The 20,428-nt window shown below is 36.6% G+C and overlaps 1 protein-coding gene across 7 annotated transcripts in view; it reads right to left on the bottom strand.

Annotated features, from left to right (window-relative positions):
* Nucleotides 1–20,428, bottom strand: part of NAV3 (neuron navigator 3) — a 415,221-nt gene that overhangs the window by 8,235 nt on the left and 386,558 nt on the right. For all 7 annotated transcript variants that reach the window (XM_027679763.1, XM_027679765.1, XM_027679760.1 and 4 more), the window contains 12 exons: nucleotides 20,203–20,314; nucleotides 18,777–18,898; nucleotides 16,746–16,918; nucleotides 12,929–13,082; nucleotides 9,838–10,012; nucleotides 6,012–6,106; nucleotides 5,270–5,365; nucleotides 4,864–5,032; nucleotides 3,894–4,129; nucleotides 1,748–1,902; nucleotides 781–852; nucleotides 152–348 (listed from right to left, as the gene is read on the bottom strand). In XM_027679763.1, the coding sequence (XP_027535564.1) occupies nucleotides 152–348; nucleotides 781–852; nucleotides 1,748–1,902; nucleotides 3,894–4,129; nucleotides 4,864–5,032; nucleotides 5,270–5,365; nucleotides 6,012–6,106; nucleotides 9,838–10,012; nucleotides 12,929–13,082; nucleotides 16,746–16,918; nucleotides 18,777–18,898; nucleotides 20,203–20,314 (1,756 nt within the window). The remainder of the gene's footprint in view (nucleotides 1–151; nucleotides 349–780; nucleotides 853–1,747; nucleotides 1,903–3,893; nucleotides 4,130–4,863; nucleotides 5,033–5,269; nucleotides 5,366–6,011; nucleotides 6,107–9,837; nucleotides 10,013–12,928; nucleotides 13,083–16,745; nucleotides 16,919–18,776; nucleotides 18,899–20,202; nucleotides 20,315–20,428) is intronic.

Genomic DNA, 20,428 nt, shown 5'->3' with positions numbered 1-20,428 from the left:
CCGTTTTGCTGACAACTAGACGAATTCTCCACACCTGTGTTGTACTTCCCATTGAGAGATGACAACTTTTAAAAAAACAATATATCCTTCACAAATCCCTAAAATATTCAGCCTGCATCCTTATTTCCAACAATTCCACCAATGGACTTACCAATGGTTACATCTGAAGAGCTGTGCGTTTCTAGGAAGCTGTTGAGATGATGCCATGTTTTGGGGATCCAGTCAATGATTTTCATGAGCTCATTATTGCGTATGTTCTTTTCTATTTCAGTTTCAATCAGTTTCCTTCTCAGATATCTGCCTAAGAAACCTTTAACAGGCTCTGTGTGATTAGCACACAGCACCCACCTGGGTAGAAGAGATAAATGTCAAGCAGCGATAAACAGCAAATACATTATTTCCTCTTAAACATATAGATGAAAGTAATGTCATAAGCTTCTGTGTCTCATTAGTCAGCAAGTATAAAACTGCTCCAATAAACCTCATTATTGCTTACTACTTCAACACAGCCATTTCAGGTTCCAGCAGGAATTCAAGACACTGATGAAGACAAATGAAATGCAGGAATGCAATCATATTCAGCAACTTGCTAGAGGTGCCAGACACTGTCTTATTTCTTTCACCATTCCCCAGCACCATTCAGAAACCCATCAACAGAGGAGAGACATTGAAACTAAAATACTTTGCTGTGGTGAGACACAAGATCAATATTTATCAAAGAAGGGCTTAGAAGCAGGGAGCTGTGCAAACATGGCCACAGTACATACAGAGTGAACATACCTGAAATTGTGATGCAGCTCCAGATTTGGTGAAGAAGAAACTCCCTGGTTCATGGTTCCAATAATATAGGGACTGAAAAGAGAAAAGCAGTAGGATTTTTTCTGAGGGGGAATTCATTCAAATATTTGGAGAATATTCATTCTTCTTATCTGCACTGGGCCAATTTCAAGAGAGTCTCTGGATGTATTGTAGACTTAGATTTAAAATATTTCTGAGGTGCCCTTTTAAAAATGTTTATTCCTGTATGATTTCCCTCTCTGCGCATTTTTAGTTTCCTAGTATTCATCCATAATAAAGAAATAAATAAGAAAACATCTTAATGTAATTCATAATTTTGCAGTAGACTTAGTGTTTTAATTTCAGAAGCCAATGAATCTCATGAGTAAGACATTGCACGCCCTGATTTTATGAAGGGAAGTCCCTATGATGGCACTTGTACAGCAGAAATAACCAATGTTGTAGGCTAGTACAAGTTCCAGAAAACACTATTTTTAGTCTTGCTTGAGAACAAAGGAGTCAGCAAACTCCGTACTTCTGCACTACTATAAACTGTGGGAAGGGCAAGTCTGCTACATATACAGTTGCTTCTGCATGGCATGATTTATCCCAAATTCCACTATTACAAAGCGTAATTCTTATTCTACCATAAGATGTCCTCATGGTACTAACGAGCTTGTGTAATCTGACAGGGTGCAAAGGATAAGTCAAATGCTTAAGTATTTACTTAAATTTTGTGGCACATTTACATCTCACTGAGAAGCACAGGAGTCATGTAAATGAAGTGAAGCAGACAACTAAGTACTTTGCTGAAGAGGGTTAAAATTATTGAAGCACATAAGGGCCTTGCAGACAGCCTATGGGAGTCCTAAGTTTCCAATGGGACATTTTATTTTGTAAAATAACAAAGAGCTTTTACTGTTTTAGTTGCAAAATGTGTGTGAAAGGAGAGAGAAGAGCTACTACCTACCATTTATTATATTTACAGTTGAGGAAACCATTGAAGATGTCACTTAGTGAACTGATGTGGTGGAGATTATCAAGAATTATGACGACAGGGAGGTCAGCACCATTGTTGTCAGCACTGCATTGCTCAGCTAGGTTTGCTAGGTATTGTCGCAGATCCTTCAGCAGAATTAACAAAAAACCCCCACCACAACAACAACCAAACAAACACAGAAACAAAACAAAACAAAACACCCAGAAAACATTAATCCGATTAGACCACAGATGTAATTTCAGTGGAAAAAGAAAATTTAGAAAGATAAAATGACTGCTAAATAATTTCCCTTCTGTGGATTATTCAGCTGGATCTGCACATGCAGGAAGACACGCTGCTTAGACAGGGCAACACTGAAATCACATGCTAGGTAAAAAAAAAGGTACTAAAAATAAGGTAAATGACTGAAGCATTCTGAGTTGGTGGATACACTCCTTAGAAATTTGCTGGTAAAATATCTCCAGAGGAAAATAGGTTGCAATAAATATGCCATTTGCAATGGGTTGAGATACATTAATTTTTAGACCTTCGTTCTTATGAATGCCACATTTATATATGGAAAAAACCCGACCAAACTATCACACAATCTAGGTGTATTAAACTGCTCCTTCAGATACCTCCTTTCACGACTCCCACTGAAAATCTGCCTGCCCTTTTGGGAATGCTATATCCCACCCCAATATAAGATTTGTTGCATAATTTTTTTTTTCCTGTCAGCTGTCTGGTTGCTGTTTAGTACTGGAGAAAAAGAGAGTGTTTTATAATCAAAACATTTAATATTTTTGTCAACACTTTCTTGCCCTTGAAGATCTGGGGCTAGTTGAATTTTACAGCTGTATCTCTAGAGGTATCTAATTTTGTCAGGGTTGGAAATCCTCAGTATTATGAACAAAGTTCCTATTGTCATTTTACTTTCTGGATCAGGGATAGCAGAATCTTTTCTTCTTTAATGGGAACATGCAATCCTTTTTTATTTCAAGAAAGATTTTTCTTTGCCTTTTTATGATCAGGTGTCTCTAGGGGAACATTATGGGTTTCTTCCATGGAATGGCACCATCTGTATTATTCAAACACACTTGGTATTTGACAATGTTGCTTTTTTCTTTTTTTTTACTAGAAAATAAAAAGTTCTATATAAATCTGGATAGAAACAAAGGAAAAGGGGGGGGGAAACCAAACCAAACCAAAAAAACAACAGCCAAACTCCAAAAGACATAGACCAAGCTGTTTACCAAAAATCCAAAAGCTTGCTCTTTTGTGGGACAATTTTCTTTATAGATATATATAGTATAACAGTACAACATAAGCACTTCCCCTGCCAAAGTAAATGGCATCACAAATCCTCTGCATAAAGACAGTGAAAAGCGGTTATTTTTACTGGAATGGTCCTCTTGCCCCTTTGGGATCTGTATATTCTTCCTTCTTATATTATGTTAGCATTCATTACGTTCTGTACAAATCAGAAAGCTCTTGTCAAACCCTTGCATTTTCTTTTCCCTTGGCACCACATCAGGAGCATACCCAATTCAGGACAGTAAGTGAATAGTATTATCTGTGGCTAGCACAGTAGTTATGCTGGAAGCCTGATATTCTAAGCTATGTAAAACACTGTGAATGTGACACGATGTGTAAGGCGATTTCAGTATGGTCACTTCCTGATAGAAACCACAACAGTTGTACTTATCCAGTGCTGATTAAGAAGCTGAACCCAACACAATAATTCAAAATCCCCATTTTGAAATCTTTGCTAACAAAAGCTGATGTTATCTTCATGAAAAAGCATGTTACACTAGTATTACTATATGGCAAACCTTCTGACCAAGGAATTACAGACACTCAAAAAATTTAATTTATATTATATTAATAGGAATTTGACTCTGCATCTCCCCTTAAAGTGGGTTTCCTTGAGAGAGGGAAAATTGAGACTTCCTTCACAGTGCTTCAAAGGTTTGTTTAGAACAGAAAGATGTGGTCCCTGTACACCAGTGGGACTGGAAACTGAATTCTTGAAGGAAAAGTGCTAACTGAGCAGCAAAAGAGTACTCCAATTAATAGAATCTGCTCTGCATCGTCACTACAAATTGGGCAATAGATTATCTTTTTGACTATAACTTACCTTGCTTGACTTGTGATCTATGTTAAAAGTTGCAATTGCATCCTCAGTTTTTTTCCTGCCAGATTTGGTTATAATATATTCAGCCAGCCTGTTAGCTAAATAGGTCTTTCCTGTGCCACTGGGTCCTGACAGAATAATTCTGCGATGCTCCATCAGTAAATTAAAGTACCGTTGGGTAATTGGCTTAGGAATTAATGTGTCGAACACAAAACTGTCCAAACTGTTTTCTTCCACTCCTGGGAACAAAAGATAAGAAAAATGGTCTGTCTTCATCCTTGCTAAGCTAGGTATTTGGCCTGGCACCTGATGGCATCAGTGCTATGCTGAAAGCAAGGTAAGATACTTCTGCCTAAATCGAATCCCTATCAAGGACCTTCACTTACTGTGGAAATACTGACATCCTTCCACAGCACCAGAAAATTAAACAGTAGTAGTGAGACGAGATGAGTGGAAGAGATGAAATCAAAGTAAATGTAAAGCGAAGGCTCAGTGAGGCAAAGATATATGCTTCAGACACTACAGGCAGCCATGACAAAGAAAAGGTTAAAGTGACAGCCACAAGGGTTACCAGTTGTCACATCAGTGTATGTAAAGGTCTTCTGAAGGCCCCCCCTCCCCTCCAATAGCAAATCCCTAGAGTTTTTGAAATGTATGGAATTTTTCCTGTGGAAAGGGATAAAGCATAAATATTTCTCATCACAATCTCTGTTTTGAGGTTAGTTTTTTGCCACTATTTAGAAATCTGTACTTTTTTGTGATTTGGCAGGGAGGCAGGGAAGGACAGAGATATTCTTAGATTTCCCTCAAAAGGCCACACTGCATTAGATATTATACAATGTCTTACAGAGAGTTTATGTGGAATTGGAGACAAAATACAGAAAGGTCAGGTGTAAGAAAAATAATTGCAAAAGGATGGGGAACTGCAGTGAAGAATTCTACAGTATCTGCAAAAATATTCTTGAGGTTTTACCTTTCAGATTCACAGTGATGATGTTATTATCTCCAACCAGATATCCACAAGGCAGCAGTTCAGGCACTTCTAGGCTATGCGCTCTAGTTACATCCCCTATACAATAGCTAGCAATGCAGTCAGAGCTTAAGCCCAGGCTAGTAGTCGGGTCCACTCGGAAAATATATTCCTGAAATTATATGAAAATATAAGACATAAAAATGTTTTTTGAATGAAAGCAGTTTGGAAAATTCCCTACAGATATAAAAAAAGAACAGCAACATTAAGAATGAAGCTTAATAGTGGTGTTAGCTATGCATAAAAAACCAAACCAAAGACTTGACAAGACAACCCAAGGAATACAGAAATTTTCTAAAGTTAAAAAGAAAATTGTAATAATATTTAAGCTAATTTTTCAGTGTCTTACCTTAAAGAGACGTCTGATTACACCATCTAAGACATCCCATTTTGTTTTTCCACTGACTCCAATTGATCCTATGAGGTATGCATGTGGTTTTTGATCCTGCAAAGAGATTTTTGGAAACTGGACTAAAAATTGGGCTAATTAGTTTTCTATGAAGATTCATAGCTTTCCTAACAAAAAAAAAGAATATTATTTAGAATGCGATGTTGCTAATAATATCTGTTCCAGAAATAGGTATACATGGTATTACTTCAGTACGTCTTCATAAAGAAGGAAATACAATATCTTATTCTGCTGTTTGATTATATCTGTGTTTTTAAAGAGATGAATATAAATAAATGTTGCACATCTATAATATTTTGTAACACAGAACATGAAAACATGACAATGTAATTCCAAATTGATAACCTCAGCAGCATAATCATAGTTGCACACAAAGGAGTCCAAGGCATAGATCTAATTTATAATGACTTTTAAATGGGGATTGTAAGTCCCTGAACATCGCACTACTAATTAAACTGATAATTGGTATTGTCTAAGCTACCAAAAAGGCAGAAAGAGGCCATAGGACATTAGTCTATGGGGAATGCCTAACTGTATTGAGCATGGATGACAGAGAGATGTTACCTTTAGGATATTTCCCTTCAGTTCCTGGGCTTAAAATACTGAAAAAAGTTGAGCTCCTATATTCCAGCATTTGCTTGACCTATAATTTTGCATCTAGACCTTTGGGTAATGGACTTACCTTGGCTCGACTATAGCCCTTGTTTATAGTGACTAAAATTTTCACACTGTGACCTTTGTGGAGCGCTCCATCAGTGACATCATCCAACAAAATATCTACATTAAAGGAAAGGAAGTGATCAGTCTGAAAAATGACATCAGTTATGCTCACATCATCAGTTCAATATTTGTCCAAAGGATTTTTTGGTTAAAAAGATAGGCTTCCATGACTTGGTTAAAAAGAAAGACTGCTGTGACAACATCTTGCAGTTGTCTTAGTCTGTACTTATTCCTAATTCACCATTTCTGTTGAAGATGAGAAAATCATTACAAGTTGTCATTTTTTGAAGGAATATTAGGAATTCTAATCATGTGGAAACGAATAGGTAATCCATAAATAAATAAAAAATTACATTATAGTCTTGTCTTTGCTTTCCTTTTTGGAACTTTTTCAAAAATACCATATGTTCACAAAGCAATGTTTAAAAACTAAATTAAGGTTATGTCTTTGGGCACTCATTGTGCCCTTTAAAATGTTATAAGGAGAGAAAACAAAAAATCCTTGCATTGATATGTTTGCTGTTAAATAAAATAGCATTTAATTTCTCTTTCCAGATGATTTCTTTACCTTCAGTACATATGGCATGGATAGAGTCTTTTTTACCTCCACAATACAGGCTGACAAACAGTATCCATTAGAAAACCACTTTGGATGCCTCCATAATATGGGACTCTATATTTAGCCATTCCGCTAAGGAAAGGCTTCATCTTTCTTGGAGGTAAAGAGTGATTTTGATCTGCTCTGCACCTCTGTTTCTACCTCTTCACTAACTCCTAAAATGAGAAAGCAGAAGTATGCATTTTTAGGTATTTTTTACTAAAAGCTGAGCCTGCAGCTTTATTGCAAGTGATAAAACTTCTGTCTTCCTCTAGAAGTTCTCTCAGGGATTTTACTGTTAGACATTTAAGCTAACTATCAAATTAGAAGAGATTATGGATTTGCATTTTCTTCAAAGGTCAGCACAGTAATCCACTACCCTAAATCCTGTTCATTCTTATTGTGGTGATTGAAGAAAATCATCGACTTCATGATATAGTCTGCACAGGGTCAGATTTCATCCAAATTAAATGAGATGCCAGTAAGATTCAGTCGCTTGTTCAAAGGAAAACCAAAGAAGACTTATGGAGATGATTTCAATGAATATATTAAAAATAACTTTTCATGTAAAAAGTTTGGTAACTTACACCCAGATTCTGCAGGTTTGTTTTTTTTTAAGTTGGTCAAATGAAGAGGTCTTTTTTTTTTGTGTGAGCTTAAAGAAATTCATGCTTGCTTTTTTCCAGGCAGACAGTTTTTCTGTGCCACCAACACTGAATGTTTCACTTCAATTGTCTTGTGTTTTGGCATATTTCACAAAACTTAAGAGTTTTGATAATTGCCTGAGGGCAATTTATGGTATAACTGATTCCTCTATGAAATTTTCAATCTCTAAATGACCCTAATGTAGCCTTTAAATACATTCTTCTCTAAGTCTTTAGGAATGAGGAATCACTCTGTGGCTAGACAAAAAAATATCCACTTTTTGAAAACTCTCACTGACACAAGGGGCTGAGAAGATGCCCAAGGGGCTCTAATTGTACTAACTGTTTTAATTAGCCCCTGCTAGGTCTCCTTAGACATACTATGGTGACTGTAGTTCACTTATTGTCTGAGCTTTAGCACTCTGGACCTGTCATGTACTAGTCCTTGTTTGCTGCTCTTACTCCAGTGATTTACTGAAATATGGGTGTCTATAACCACTGAGCCCCTTGGTGCTCAACCTATCTGGAGGATATCATCATACCTTTAGGAAGTGAAAATGAATAGCTTTGGTCATTTGCAGATGACCATGGTCATTTGGAGACACTGGTCACCCAGAAAGTGCAATTTTTTTAATATGAAGAGCCAAAACCCCCAATTGTCTCATCTTAGTCCCCAGCATGATTAGCCTCTCCATATCTCATGGAATTTTGTTCAATAGTACTCCAGCTGCCACAGATATCCCACAAAACTTGGTAGAAAGCTGTCACCTTTCCAAGTTCTCTGGCATAGCAACAAAGTGATAATCACGATGATCAAAAATTCTAGATTCATAATCAAATGAAATCCTCCACTTCTCATTAGGCATCCTTATTTCTCTAATTTCTTATAACCAAAAGTAATTACTTTGCATGCTAAGAAAACAGTTAGAACAATAACATAGAAAATTATGGAAAGCTTATGGAAAAATGGAATCATTTAGGCTGGAAAAGACCCTTAAGATCATCGAGTCCAACCACTTCTCCCAGTCATCCTGTTCTTCTTCCTGTTTCTTCTCCTGTTCCTTTTCCCCTTTTCCTCTTCCTCTTTTTCTTCCCAGCTTTTATTTTTTCTACTCTTTTTCTAAACACTTCTCTCTGATTTTCATCTTCATTCTTTATTTTGTCTTTCACCTTCCCTTATTCTTTCCCTGTTCCTCTTTATCCATCATATTCTCATCCAGTTCCTCCTCCTCTTTTCCAAACTCCTCCTACTCTTCTTCCTACATGTTTATTCCTGTATCTAGACAGAGTTAGTGTCAAATGGCAAAGTGCTAATTGCTGCTACTGGTGAAAGACATTCTACAATCACCATACTGAAAAAAATTTTGTTCTGGATTGTTTCTATTTTTTAATTTTTTAATGTGTGTGGATCTGTGACCAGGAGCCACAGTTAAATTTTTTCTCCCTGCTTTTTGCATTGTATGTCGAGGCCCAGTTCAGGCTCCTCCATGCTAAAAGTTAAACCTTGCAAAAAGCTGGAATGTAAATAAAAAACATACCAATTTTCATTAAAAATCTGATATTAACCAGAAAAAAATGCTCAAATATCTGTGTAATCAATGACTGGCAAGATAATATGACTAACTGCCAATCCAAATTATAGTCAGTCAGTTTGGCACATCCCCAGCTGTACTCTTGCCTAGACTCTTTCTACAATTATTAGCCACATTTTTATTGCTTTCAGAGACTGCATTATACTTTCTGTGCTATCTATGCTAATGAGAACTGCTTTGCTCCTGCTCTGCTCCTGGTTCTAATGTTAGAGACAGCACTTCCGTTTCTTGGCTACATTATCAAAACAAGTATAGAAGTCTTATTATCATAAACTCCATGGCATGGAAAATAATCAAACGTTAATGTTCAGGATGTGGACCAAAGTTCTGCTTGCTTTTTCTCATTCATTGAAGACAAGGAGAGTGCTTAATAAGTCAGGCAGGGTTTGGCTCCTGTCATAAATGGGGATTTGATCCTATATAGGTTAACTAGATATATCAAATTAAAAAAATGTAAGGGATAAAGGTAACTAAGACCACCTGCTGCCTCAGCTGCAAATATGAAGTGAAGGGAGCTAACTGAATGATCAAAGATCTGTAAGTCAAAACAAGAAAGTTTCACATACTCTACTAATATTTATTCCATAGGGGCAAGAGAATACACCTATACAGTTGTCAAGCATACTTCAACAGATATTCCTTTTCAAATAAATTGTAAACTAGATGACTAAAAAGTACTGTAAACTAGATAGGTACAGAGTATAATATGTGGGAACTAAGCAAACATAATGAAGTCTGTTACTAATATTCAGAGGCTTCTTAAAAGCTACATTTTTAAGACACGACCACCAGCATTCTTCTTCATCTCCATTACTGAATGTATATCTGATGTCAACCTGAGTGATATGAGGCATTTTAATTTTCATGCATGCTTATCATATATGGCTCATTTAGAGGGTAAAAACAATAACTTCTTACTAATTGCTGAGGCATGCATGTGCTCAAAGTATGTACCTGATGTAACAGAGTCTGTGGTGTTTAAATTGTTCAAAGAAAGTCCTAGTGACTGCCGTGATGAAGAAGATGATGTGCTGCTTGATGACTCCGATGATGGGCGGGCAGGCTTTCCAGTATTTCCAGTCTCTGCTTTTAAACGATCATTTTCAGCTTTCAATATCTCAATTTCATTCTATATACAAAAGAAATCAAGATAAAAGCACAGCAGGTTATTCTTTTGGAAAAGCACTGAGAGTAGTATTCTGGTGATGTTCCCCTGAAATAGCTAACTGGTTTACCACTTTCACAGCAGTATGTAGCATTATGTATCAGAGGTATAACGCAGTTGGATCGCCTTCACTTCTTAAATGACGGGAAACCCCCTGACAACCTTGTTTCAGCTTTTGCCTCAAGATAGTTACTAAGCAACATAAGCTTCAAGCTTCTACGTTTATTGTACACTTTACCATAATTTGAGTGTGGTGAGAATTTTCCAGCTATCCCCACTTTTTAAAGCTACTTTCTATTGTCAAATACCTTAGGTAATAGTCAGCTAAGAACATTACTGGATATGTCAATGTTTCTAAGTCACAGAAAATTATTACTGCCACTGAATGTAAAATTTAAGCAGTAACTTCACAGAAAAATTAAATTAAAAATGGGCAGCTAGAATTTGATAGTTAACAATTTCATAACACTTCTTGCTATGAGATAAGACTTTCTGATCATTCAAACATGGGATTGTTCACATAACAGAGAGCAAACTCTGATGAAAACACACAGTGACAGATGAATCAGAACAACTGGGATTTTTTTCTAGCTAAATCCTCTGTGGTGCAAAGTGATTATTGAATGTACAATAATAAAATGAAAACAGCCTGAGAACCACCTGGTACCAGCTAAAGGTAGCTTTCAGTCACTTCACGAAGCACAGAACAAAGCAACTGCTTATTCTTGCAGACGGTTTTGCAATCAAATTTAATTCTATATTCACTAACACCCCGCTAAAAGTCATATTTTTTTTTTTTGTGGAGGCTGTGCAGCTCCATTATACAAGTAAAAACATAAGGGATAGCATCACAAAAAAACCCCTGCAGCAGCTACGAAAAGATTAGATGACATACACAAAGGTGAGGAGACAGTGAAAGGAAAGGGACAAACCAATAAAATAGTGACAGAAGGTAATAGATGAGTGCACTAGTTTAGCCTGTGGTTCAAATCAGGACCTGTGGTGAAATGAGTCACGCAATCTCCAGCTACTCTGCAGTTTACACTGATTAATTACATAGCTCTTAGCAGTCTTCCACTCATATGAGCTTTTAGTTTTCATGGTGCTTTTAATATACAAGTATTCAGATATCATTCTCACCAGTCCTACTTTTCCCCCTTACCAATATTTGTCAATTCTCAAAAATATCAAGAGTTTGGCAACTGCAAGGTGGCTGCCTGTCCTTTTGGGAAAACTCGAGACAAAGTGTTGATTACCAGCAACAGCAACTCAACTAGTTGCCTCTGCCCAGATTTGATGAAGTTTAGACTTTGGAGGCCTGTTACTATAGCAGACGCCTCTCTCTGGGGAGTTCACCTGTTTTAGGCACTCATATCCTAGTATAAGACTGTAATCATATGATAAGCCTTCACATCCTTTTCTCTACCATTGCAATTAACTGTATTCTATTTCTTAGTTACTTGGAACTTCTTAGTGCTCAAGATCAAGTGTTTTACTTATGTCTGGACAATTGAAACAATATTTATGGAGCAGTTCTTGATAATTCTTCCCCTGAATTGAAGTTCAGCCAAATATCCCACAGTAATATTGGCACCTAGTGCTGTGAGCACCTGGGAGGACGGCAGGTACCACAGATGTTTAAAGGTGTGGCTGAGACTGCCATAGGCATGGTATAAAAAAAGAGGTCTAGAAAAGACATCAAGCACACCAATTCTGTAGTTATGAAATCAGCTGCTGTGGACATCTATACAAAAGTGCCTAAAGGCACACCTGACCTAACCACTCAGCACAGAGCAATTCAGATGACAAGCCACTGAGCTGGATTCAGCTGTGTAAATGTGGGCTTCCAGTGACATGACATGGTCTTTCATGGGTAGAATACGTCCTGTGAAGATGCAAGTACTTGAGGCTGGTTCAAACGGTAACAAGTGCCTATGCTCAAACAACTCAGTTTCACCCTCTGCAACTATCTTAGGATGATTTTAGGATGGGTCTTTAGGACCCACTACTACAGGACTAGAACTCAATTGACTACAACTGGAGTTTTTCACCCAGCTCATACCTAGACTTCTAAATGTATCTGTCCTCGTCTCAACTGGATTCCCAACCCATGGTCTTGATTCTGTTCCCCAAATGCAGATTTACAGTGCCTCTAGGGATGACATAGGTATCTCACCTGTCATTCCAGAAGGGCCCAGTTCTACTGAAGGACCTATGTCATACTGTGTAGATATCGTAGATACTTTTGGGGACTCACCATGATACTAGACATTTGTATATAAGTGACAGAATCAAATCCCATGAGACACTGTACTCCGCTGAAGAACACTTCCATTCTTTTTGCATCCTTTCAGCCTCACAAAAGAGAAAGTCTTCTGATGTAAATTGCGTTCAGGAAAGATTTGGAGCAGTGTCACAAAATAATGTAGCAAAATTTTATGATGCTGGATACAGTAATTAGTTCAATTTTTCATTCTCTGCTTTAGGAAGCCACAGCTGGGTTAGGTAAGAGAGTATGAATGTAGACTCCTGCCCTTCCATGGCTCAAGGATTTAAAGCTCTGTAGAAATCACTTTTGACCTGTTTGTCTGTCACATTGCTTACCACAGTCATAGAGTTTAGATAATAAATATCCTTTGGGCAGGGATTATGTCTTCTTCCATATCTCTTAAACACATTTTAGCTGTTAATATAAATACTAAGAATATCTTTATTATAAGGTGAATATTTATCATACCCATCCTTCAGATGTACTGTCAATCTAGCAATTTACTTTGTATCAACAGTTTTTTGGCACCTGAAACAAAGTACTAGGAAAGGAAGTACACCTGGAGTACCTTTGGTGTGCACCTCTGTCATCACTTAAGCTACTGCACTGACCTGCATGCGGTTCATAGCTTCCCGAATCTGATCCAGATGATGTGCAGAGCTGAGGGCTTCAAGACGAATATCCGTTAATTTTAGCTCCTTCTCCCTCAGCTCACTTTTTAGCTGAAGAATTATTTCAGCCTCTGCCTCTGTGCACTCACAGATCCTAAAGAGGAGTAGGAAACAGGTGGGAGATTAAAGGAAGGTTCTCCCCCCAAAGCAGCATCATTACTGAATATCAAAGTACAGAAAAATTCTTGCTGCTGGTGAAACTTATGAGTGAAGAAAGAAACTTATCAAAGAAATAGGAAAAGGCTCAAACTGCAAATTAAAAAAGGAAAAAGCCCTGTCAAGATGAAATGATCACCTTGCTTTATAGCTCTCTAGTTTAGTTTACTATGGTGAAAAACAAATTCTTAACTACTTTTCAAGTATCTATATTTGAGTGTGCATCACCCATTGGTTTTAATTTGATTTTATATTTGCATCATTTCTTTGGTGCAAATGTTATGATTCTTCTATGTAACAACAGTCAGAACTGAAGTATGCTGATTACATTGTACTAGTGGTACATTTGTTAGGCATCAGTAGTTTTCTCTGTTTTGAACAGTACACAAAGGGAAAATCCTTGACCTCACGGTCTAGAAGATTTTTATCTGTAATGGTTTCTATATGTGATGGCTGATGTTTTGCCTATAGTCTGTCATTTTGTAATGTATGATATATGAAATAATGTAGGTTGGTTTTGTTTTTTTTTTCCTTAAAGACTGGGTTAAAAGTAGTTACCACATGGTTATTTTTCATGAGCATTAATTTTGGGAAAGGACCGATTATAGTGTGAGAATAGACTGAAACATGACCAGCTCACAGCTGTCCACCTCTCATGACAGACTGTTTTGCCTCTTTGTATCATCAGCAGAACCACTAGTAGAAAATAAAACACTGAATTTTGGCTACATTGCTACACTAAGCAGTATTTCCAGTCAACTCAATAAATGTTATTTGTTCTTTATTACTGTCACTATAAACAGTTAACAATTTCAATATGAAAAATATTTTATAAAAATAAGTATTATTATTGCATTATTACTGCTAATATACAAAACAAGCAACAGAAGTCAACATTTAATTGCCAGAATGCGTGCAAAGGCATTTTGGGAAAGAAGATGAAGCACCCTTCAGGTCAGCAATTGGGTATACAACTCCATGCCTCACGCTGGAATCTATGTTTGTAGACCACACAACCATTTTGCTTTTCCTTTGATGCCCAGACTAGGGATGAGTAAGGACTAGGATGCATAAGGACTAGGGATGCCTGGACTAGGGATGCCCAGACTAGGGAAGTAAAGGTAATGGTTTAGAACATGAGACTCAGGTCAAGAAAATATATAAAAAAATTGTATGCAAAGGGAAGATGAAGAAGTTCATGGCAAAAAAGAAAGTCAAATAGAAGAAGAAAAATCATGAATATAATTCACAATATGCACAAATATTTTAAACGTGAGTAAAAATGAAAAAAGACATATACTAGGATTTTTGTCATGAATATTGTTATACAGTTCTTTCTTTGATATGCCATTACTTACCTATGCTAACCAAATAAGAAATGAAATTTTATTTCCATGCATATCTTATCTCATACAACAACTTGGACAACCAGGAAGTCGTCTCTTTTTTGGCTATTTTCTTTTGGCTTTTTTTTTTGGTATATCTTGGGAAGGTATGGGCAAAAAGATCTTGGCAAGCCTGCTTTAAAGAATACAAAAATGAAGCAGAGAGAAGGGCTACAGTTCTGGAATAAGCAGGAAAAGGCTGTTTCAATTCTTAAGGTAAGCAGAATGGAAGCAGAAATTATGAACTGCATTTTCTTTTGCAGTTCCCAGAGCTTTCCAACACTTAGCTCCTATAATACTAAAATTACACAAAAAGATGAGACCTCACCAGAAGGAAGAAAACCTAAAAAGGTAAGTTACCATTCCTGAGCAGTCACAGAAAGAAGCCCAGAATTCTGATCAGACTCCAAAGGTTCGAAGTAGTTAGAAAGACTTTTACTTTTTCCTTCTTGTTACAAACTCAGAATTTTTAAATCAATAGGTTGCTTTAGGTTGAAGAAATAAGTAAGTCATGATCTTTGAACAGAGGCTGCAGACAATTATGAAAAGTCTCAAAGGAGACAGGAATTTAAATTATGCAATGAAAAAACAAGTCTTCCAAATCAAGTTACATTATCAGTATAACAGACAAAGAAATTAATCTAAATAAATAAATTTTATGCAATGTCTCTGTTATCCTGTGTAGGAAGGTCACAATAATAAAAAAATGTGATAATATGACCAGAGAGATCACTGTTTAAAAATATTACGGAGGAAGAACTAGAAGGCTGTGAACCGGACAAAATTTAGGAATTTAAGGCTCAGAGAACAAACAGGCATGGAAAGAGCTTGGGTTGAAAGACTAGATGTGTGGGTTTGCCCTTGATAAATTCTGGGAACACTGGCACATCTAGAGAGCAAGTCAAAGAGACAGAGAGAAAAAAGCAGGGTTAGTGGAAAGGAGACAGGATAAGGTTGTGAGATCAGATCTGTGAATCATGAGTAATTAATTTTGCAGAATAAAAGTGTTTTGTTTAAGTTCAGCCATTTTCTAGTAATGCTTTTACTCTTCACTATTAGGGTGACTTTTAAATTGATAATAAGTTAAACATTAGGGTCCCAAACATGTAGAAATCCTCTTCCCAAAACACACATATACCTGAAACCATAAAAATATGAGTTTCCTATAAAATAATTGAACAAAACTACAGAGATCTAGATGAGTTCTTTCTTTCTAGCCTGCACACAATCTAAGAAAAGGAAAATGTTTATTCTGAAGAGGTTTATTTTGTGGCAATATTTGCTGTCAAACTCCTAAACTTAGTATATAAAAATCATTCAAGTCTATAAAAACTTAATCATAAAAGGTACATAACCTGACACAGAGTAATTCTATTATAAAGCTCAGTAATCAGTAACAGGACTAGAACTCCCTGAATGCCTTAAGAAAGAGTAATTGTGACCTGATTATTCTCAATCAGGACAAGGAAAGTAAGGCTGGCATCAGTAGTATGCATTTTTTTGAAAAGAGGTTAATTTCCCCAAATTAGAAATAGTTATGAGTTTAGCAGAATGAAAAAAAAAATAGCAGAAGAATACAGATGAGAGCTGAGAACTCTGTAAGAAGAATATATCAGATATTCAAAAAATAACGAAGAAATGGGACAGCTATTGATTGATGACTTGTTTCCAGGCCTGAAACATTAAGGGTGGTAATTTGAATAAAATATAAAAGTATAATCCCACAAAAAATCCAAGCTGATAAAAGAGAGGAGATAGTTTAAAAATTATATACATTACTAGCTACAACATAGACAAAGGAGGGATGAGTATAGTGTAAAAATTCATAGCTACCTGGAAAAAAAAGAAGATATTTTTTGTATGTCATGAAAAAAGGAAATTTTACTAAGGCCTTTACTAAGTGGATATGAAAAAGTTGGTCCCAGGAGAGCACAACAAAAACTTTCAGAAATGCATCTGGAAAGAAGTTTGTACAGCAAGGTGATTTGGGGTAGAGTCTGTGAAAGGAGGAGAAAATGACGTAGTAAAGAACTATTGGAGGAGTAGTGTGTAAATAGTGTGAAGCTCACAAGAAATCTGGCAAATGGATGGACCTCAAGATTAAAAGTTCACAGCTGCTGGCAGTGATTTCTGGACTGCAAATGGCCACACTGGACAGGGTCTGTTTCACAGCTCATGCCCTTTGGGAAGAAGGGTTTATCTAGAGAGACACTTACGCAGATGCTGACTGGGATGGTTTCATTGACGTTGCCCCACACTCTCCTGAGCTGTGGGGCAATTTAGGTGAGGAAGGAAGAGAGGAGTCTGTCAGCTCTTCTATGTCCGAATGTGAGGAAGGAGGTTTGGTGGACTTTTTCTTTCCAAAGGCTTGTTTGAAAGAGCTTCTTAGCTGGAAAACAAACACAGAGCAAGGTAATTTTCTTCATCACAGCACTTTGCATGCAGCTCATCTTTTGAAAAGTTAGTTTGCAGATGCCATCCTAGCCACTGCCTGAGGTCAGTATGCAGAAGCAAGGTATTAACATATGCAACACAGTATCTCTAGAAACATGATACAGTGCTTTGTTTTGACTTTATTAATCCAGCAGAGTGCAAAAGTAATGCTATGGAAAAAGTGCAGGACCGAGTGGTATGACTGTGGGGTAGGGGTGCTCATTTAAAGCCATTAAGCCCTGGTGGAATCCCATTCTCTTGGCATTCCCTTCAAGGGGTGGCTTTAAATAACCACTTTGCATCTAGGTACAGGTAGAACCTGCTGTTACTAAATGTGGAAATCAAAAGACAAGTCCAATTTACTGGGTTTGCCAATTTACTTTCACCATTAAAACTTTGAATGGCCAAACTATGCAAATGCTATGGTTTGGATTGCAAGCGAGAGGATTTAAGCTGGGACATGAGGTTTGCTCTGTTGTACTACTGAAAAGAATGTTAGCTGAAAGGTATATACTATTTGTTGCAGTTTCCTTTAGAGTGGTAAGATCTCTGAACATAGAAGCATTGCCTTTTCCCTCTAGAAGCTCTTATCCAGTATTGAAAAGGGACAGAATAGCCAAAGAGCCATTTATTTCAAGAGCCAAGACAACAACAGTCTTGCGTGCAGTGAATTTTAAGTAGCCCATTCATTGATACCTTTACCTAAATAAAAAATTGCTCATCTTAGGAAAAATGTGGGTTTTGTTTTTTATTTTCAGAAAGTTGTTTTGATCAAAATTGTATAGAACTCAATGACCAACTGATTCCTTTATAAAAAATGAGGTATTCAAACATGTCATTTTCATGGTATAATTGGAGAGTGGGGAGTATGACCACCGATCATAATGAGAAACAAGTCCTTTCCAGCTCATGGTATCTAATAAGAAAGAAATGGGTTTTGGCTACATTCTCCCTTTCTATAGCCTAAACTTTGAGATTAAAATGAATAGAGACAAACTGAGAAGAGAAACAGGATAATCTGTTTTTAGAAGGTATAAAAGCCCAGTGCCAAAATAAATAGCAATCATGCCAAGATAGGGGTTTTTTTACAGATGCATGCCAACTTTTCCATGGTTTATATTCACCTCACTTCCTTTAGAGTTCACCTTGCAGAAACATGAAAGAGTGTGGAATTACAAATCAAGGGATTGAAGGCTTATTTTAAAACATTTTAAAACATAACATAAACATTTTAAAACAAATGTTTATGCAGGTAATATTTTTAAAACAACAAAAACGTATTTTCCAATTGTTTACTTAAAGTGTTTGATTAAACCTTTAGCACTATGCGGTATTTTTTTGTTCCAGTTGAGAAGAATCTTATTTTCTTTAAAAACACTGTACTACTTTTAAATGAGAATTTTTGCAGATGTCAACTCCCTCCATTGCTGCGTAACATATTTGAGTCAAGCCTTTGAATCAAATTCCAACTGAAGAAAAATCAAAGAGGGTTTCAATGTGGCCCAGAGATGGTTTTGGACAGAATACCTATTTTAAGGTTGTTAGTTTTTGAGCTTTTTTGCAGTTGTTGTGTTCTTGTTTTTTGTGAGTTTGTTTGTTTTGTTTTTAATTACCTTGACTTATGCAAATAAATCTGGGCTGACATTCAACAATTTTTAGTTTGCTGGTAGTGTCACAGTATGGCTACATATGAATTGCTTTATATCCATCTCACCCCACAGGAATATTGTAGATGAAATGTACTGTCATGTTACTCAGACACTAGTAAACGACATAATAGCTAAAAGATAGTTTTAAGCCTGCTATGTACTTACCCAGTTTTTCTTTTTCTTTTTCTTGGAATCAGCGTCATTACCACTGCCAATGCTTGAATGACTTGTAGCACTGTTGATACTGGAAACACTTTCTGAAGAATGTTGCCGCCTTATACGTAAATCTAAAGAAAAGAAATTACTTTGAAATCCATCTGTTTCTGTTTCAATATAATAATCATTTATATATTTATGTAGCATCTTCCTCCTCAAAGGGAGTCTAAATGAACATAAATGGCATTGATGCTTGTAGTGGCTCAGATTCAAGTTATTGCTGCCTGTGAGAAACCACATAGGGATCAATGGGGATGGGTACAACTAGTCTAACACTTGAGAGATTCTCCAAACTGGGGTGTTACGGCCCTGAAGGCAATGACCCTGCACACCAATCTATGCACACATAACCTCATAGCTGAACAGTGTCTGTTACAGATGGATTACTTGACTTATTATTGTCACATGTACTACATTTCTGAGGAGTATAGGCACTATTTGACTTGTAGTAGCCCTAATCAGTGTTCAGATGTTACATTCTAATATACCATGATGGAAATAAACAGGCAGGAGTTCATTAAAAATGAATGAAACAAAATATCCAAGAAGTGGAGAATATTAGAAATGGTTGGTGAGGCTTTTGAATTTCAATTTCTTAAAAGACTTTGATAACTATATCTTAATCACTGGAAAATATTCTTGCAGAACATGTCTACTAATACCAAGGAAAATTACTTTTTAGATTTTATTTTACTTCCTAGAAGTTAGCTTTGCTACACTCAAGTCATGCAGTGAAATGACCTTAAGGCAAACATCTAAATAATGATCTCTCTAAAGAAAGATCAGTGACACTTTAAAAAATGAATGCTGCGATTATTTTTCTTCTTCAAGTAATTCCTTTGCTGTTGCTTATCAACAGGCACTTCTGAAGTATATATTTATCGTGTGATAGCTGCCTAACTGCAATGACAAATTAATTCAACATCTGGAATTTAAAATGCCTGCTTTCCTGCACTGATTCAGCACTTTGTAAAGGAGCTGAGCTGTTCTCAGTCCATCTCTTAACAATGAGATCACCAGCTTACAAAGCTACAAGTTTGATTGGATTTCCAAGCTATAATCGTTACACCATAAAACTTCATTAGTGTCTTGAGTGTATTTCAGTACACAACTGCAGGGACACGGTTAACTCTGCACATCCAGCAATCAATTCCTTGCCACCCAGTTCTAAGAAGATAAAGCTCCAGGAACTCTGGCAGACAGAAAGCTTTTGCTAGGTTTCCAGCTCTGGAAATACCACAAGTATGCCTACCATTCACTGCAGAATGTGCTTGCCCTTGCAACAGAGTCCCCAGACAACAGAAAAAATAGTGACTTAACTTTTTTTTTCACCTGAGGAGAAACTCTATTTATTTTAACAGTGAGAAAACCATACCTTTGTGGGTATGATCAGGACCATTCAAGGCTCCTTGAATAGCAGCTTGTGCAGCAGAATTCTGGGCTTTCAGCATTTCAATGGTTTCCCTCAGCTCTATAAGTTCAGACTCCTGTGGGGAGAGCAAAGAGAGCTCAAAATATATATCAAAAGAAAAATGTTTGTCTAAGTTTAAAAAAAAATTACAAGTGTGGTCGAACTTAAGTTCATAGGACTGCTTGGGTGA

Source organism: Neopelma chrysocephalum, unplaced genomic scaffold (genome assembly GCF_003984885.1).
Source record: "Neopelma chrysocephalum unplaced genomic scaffold, ASM398488v2 Primary Assembly neopelma1_59, whole genome shotgun sequence".
NCBI lineage: Eukaryota > Metazoa > Chordata > Aves > Passeriformes > Pipridae > Neopelma > Neopelma chrysocephalum.
The sequence above is the reverse complement of the archived record's forward strand: the minus strand, read 5'-3'. Positions and strand labels throughout refer to the sequence as shown.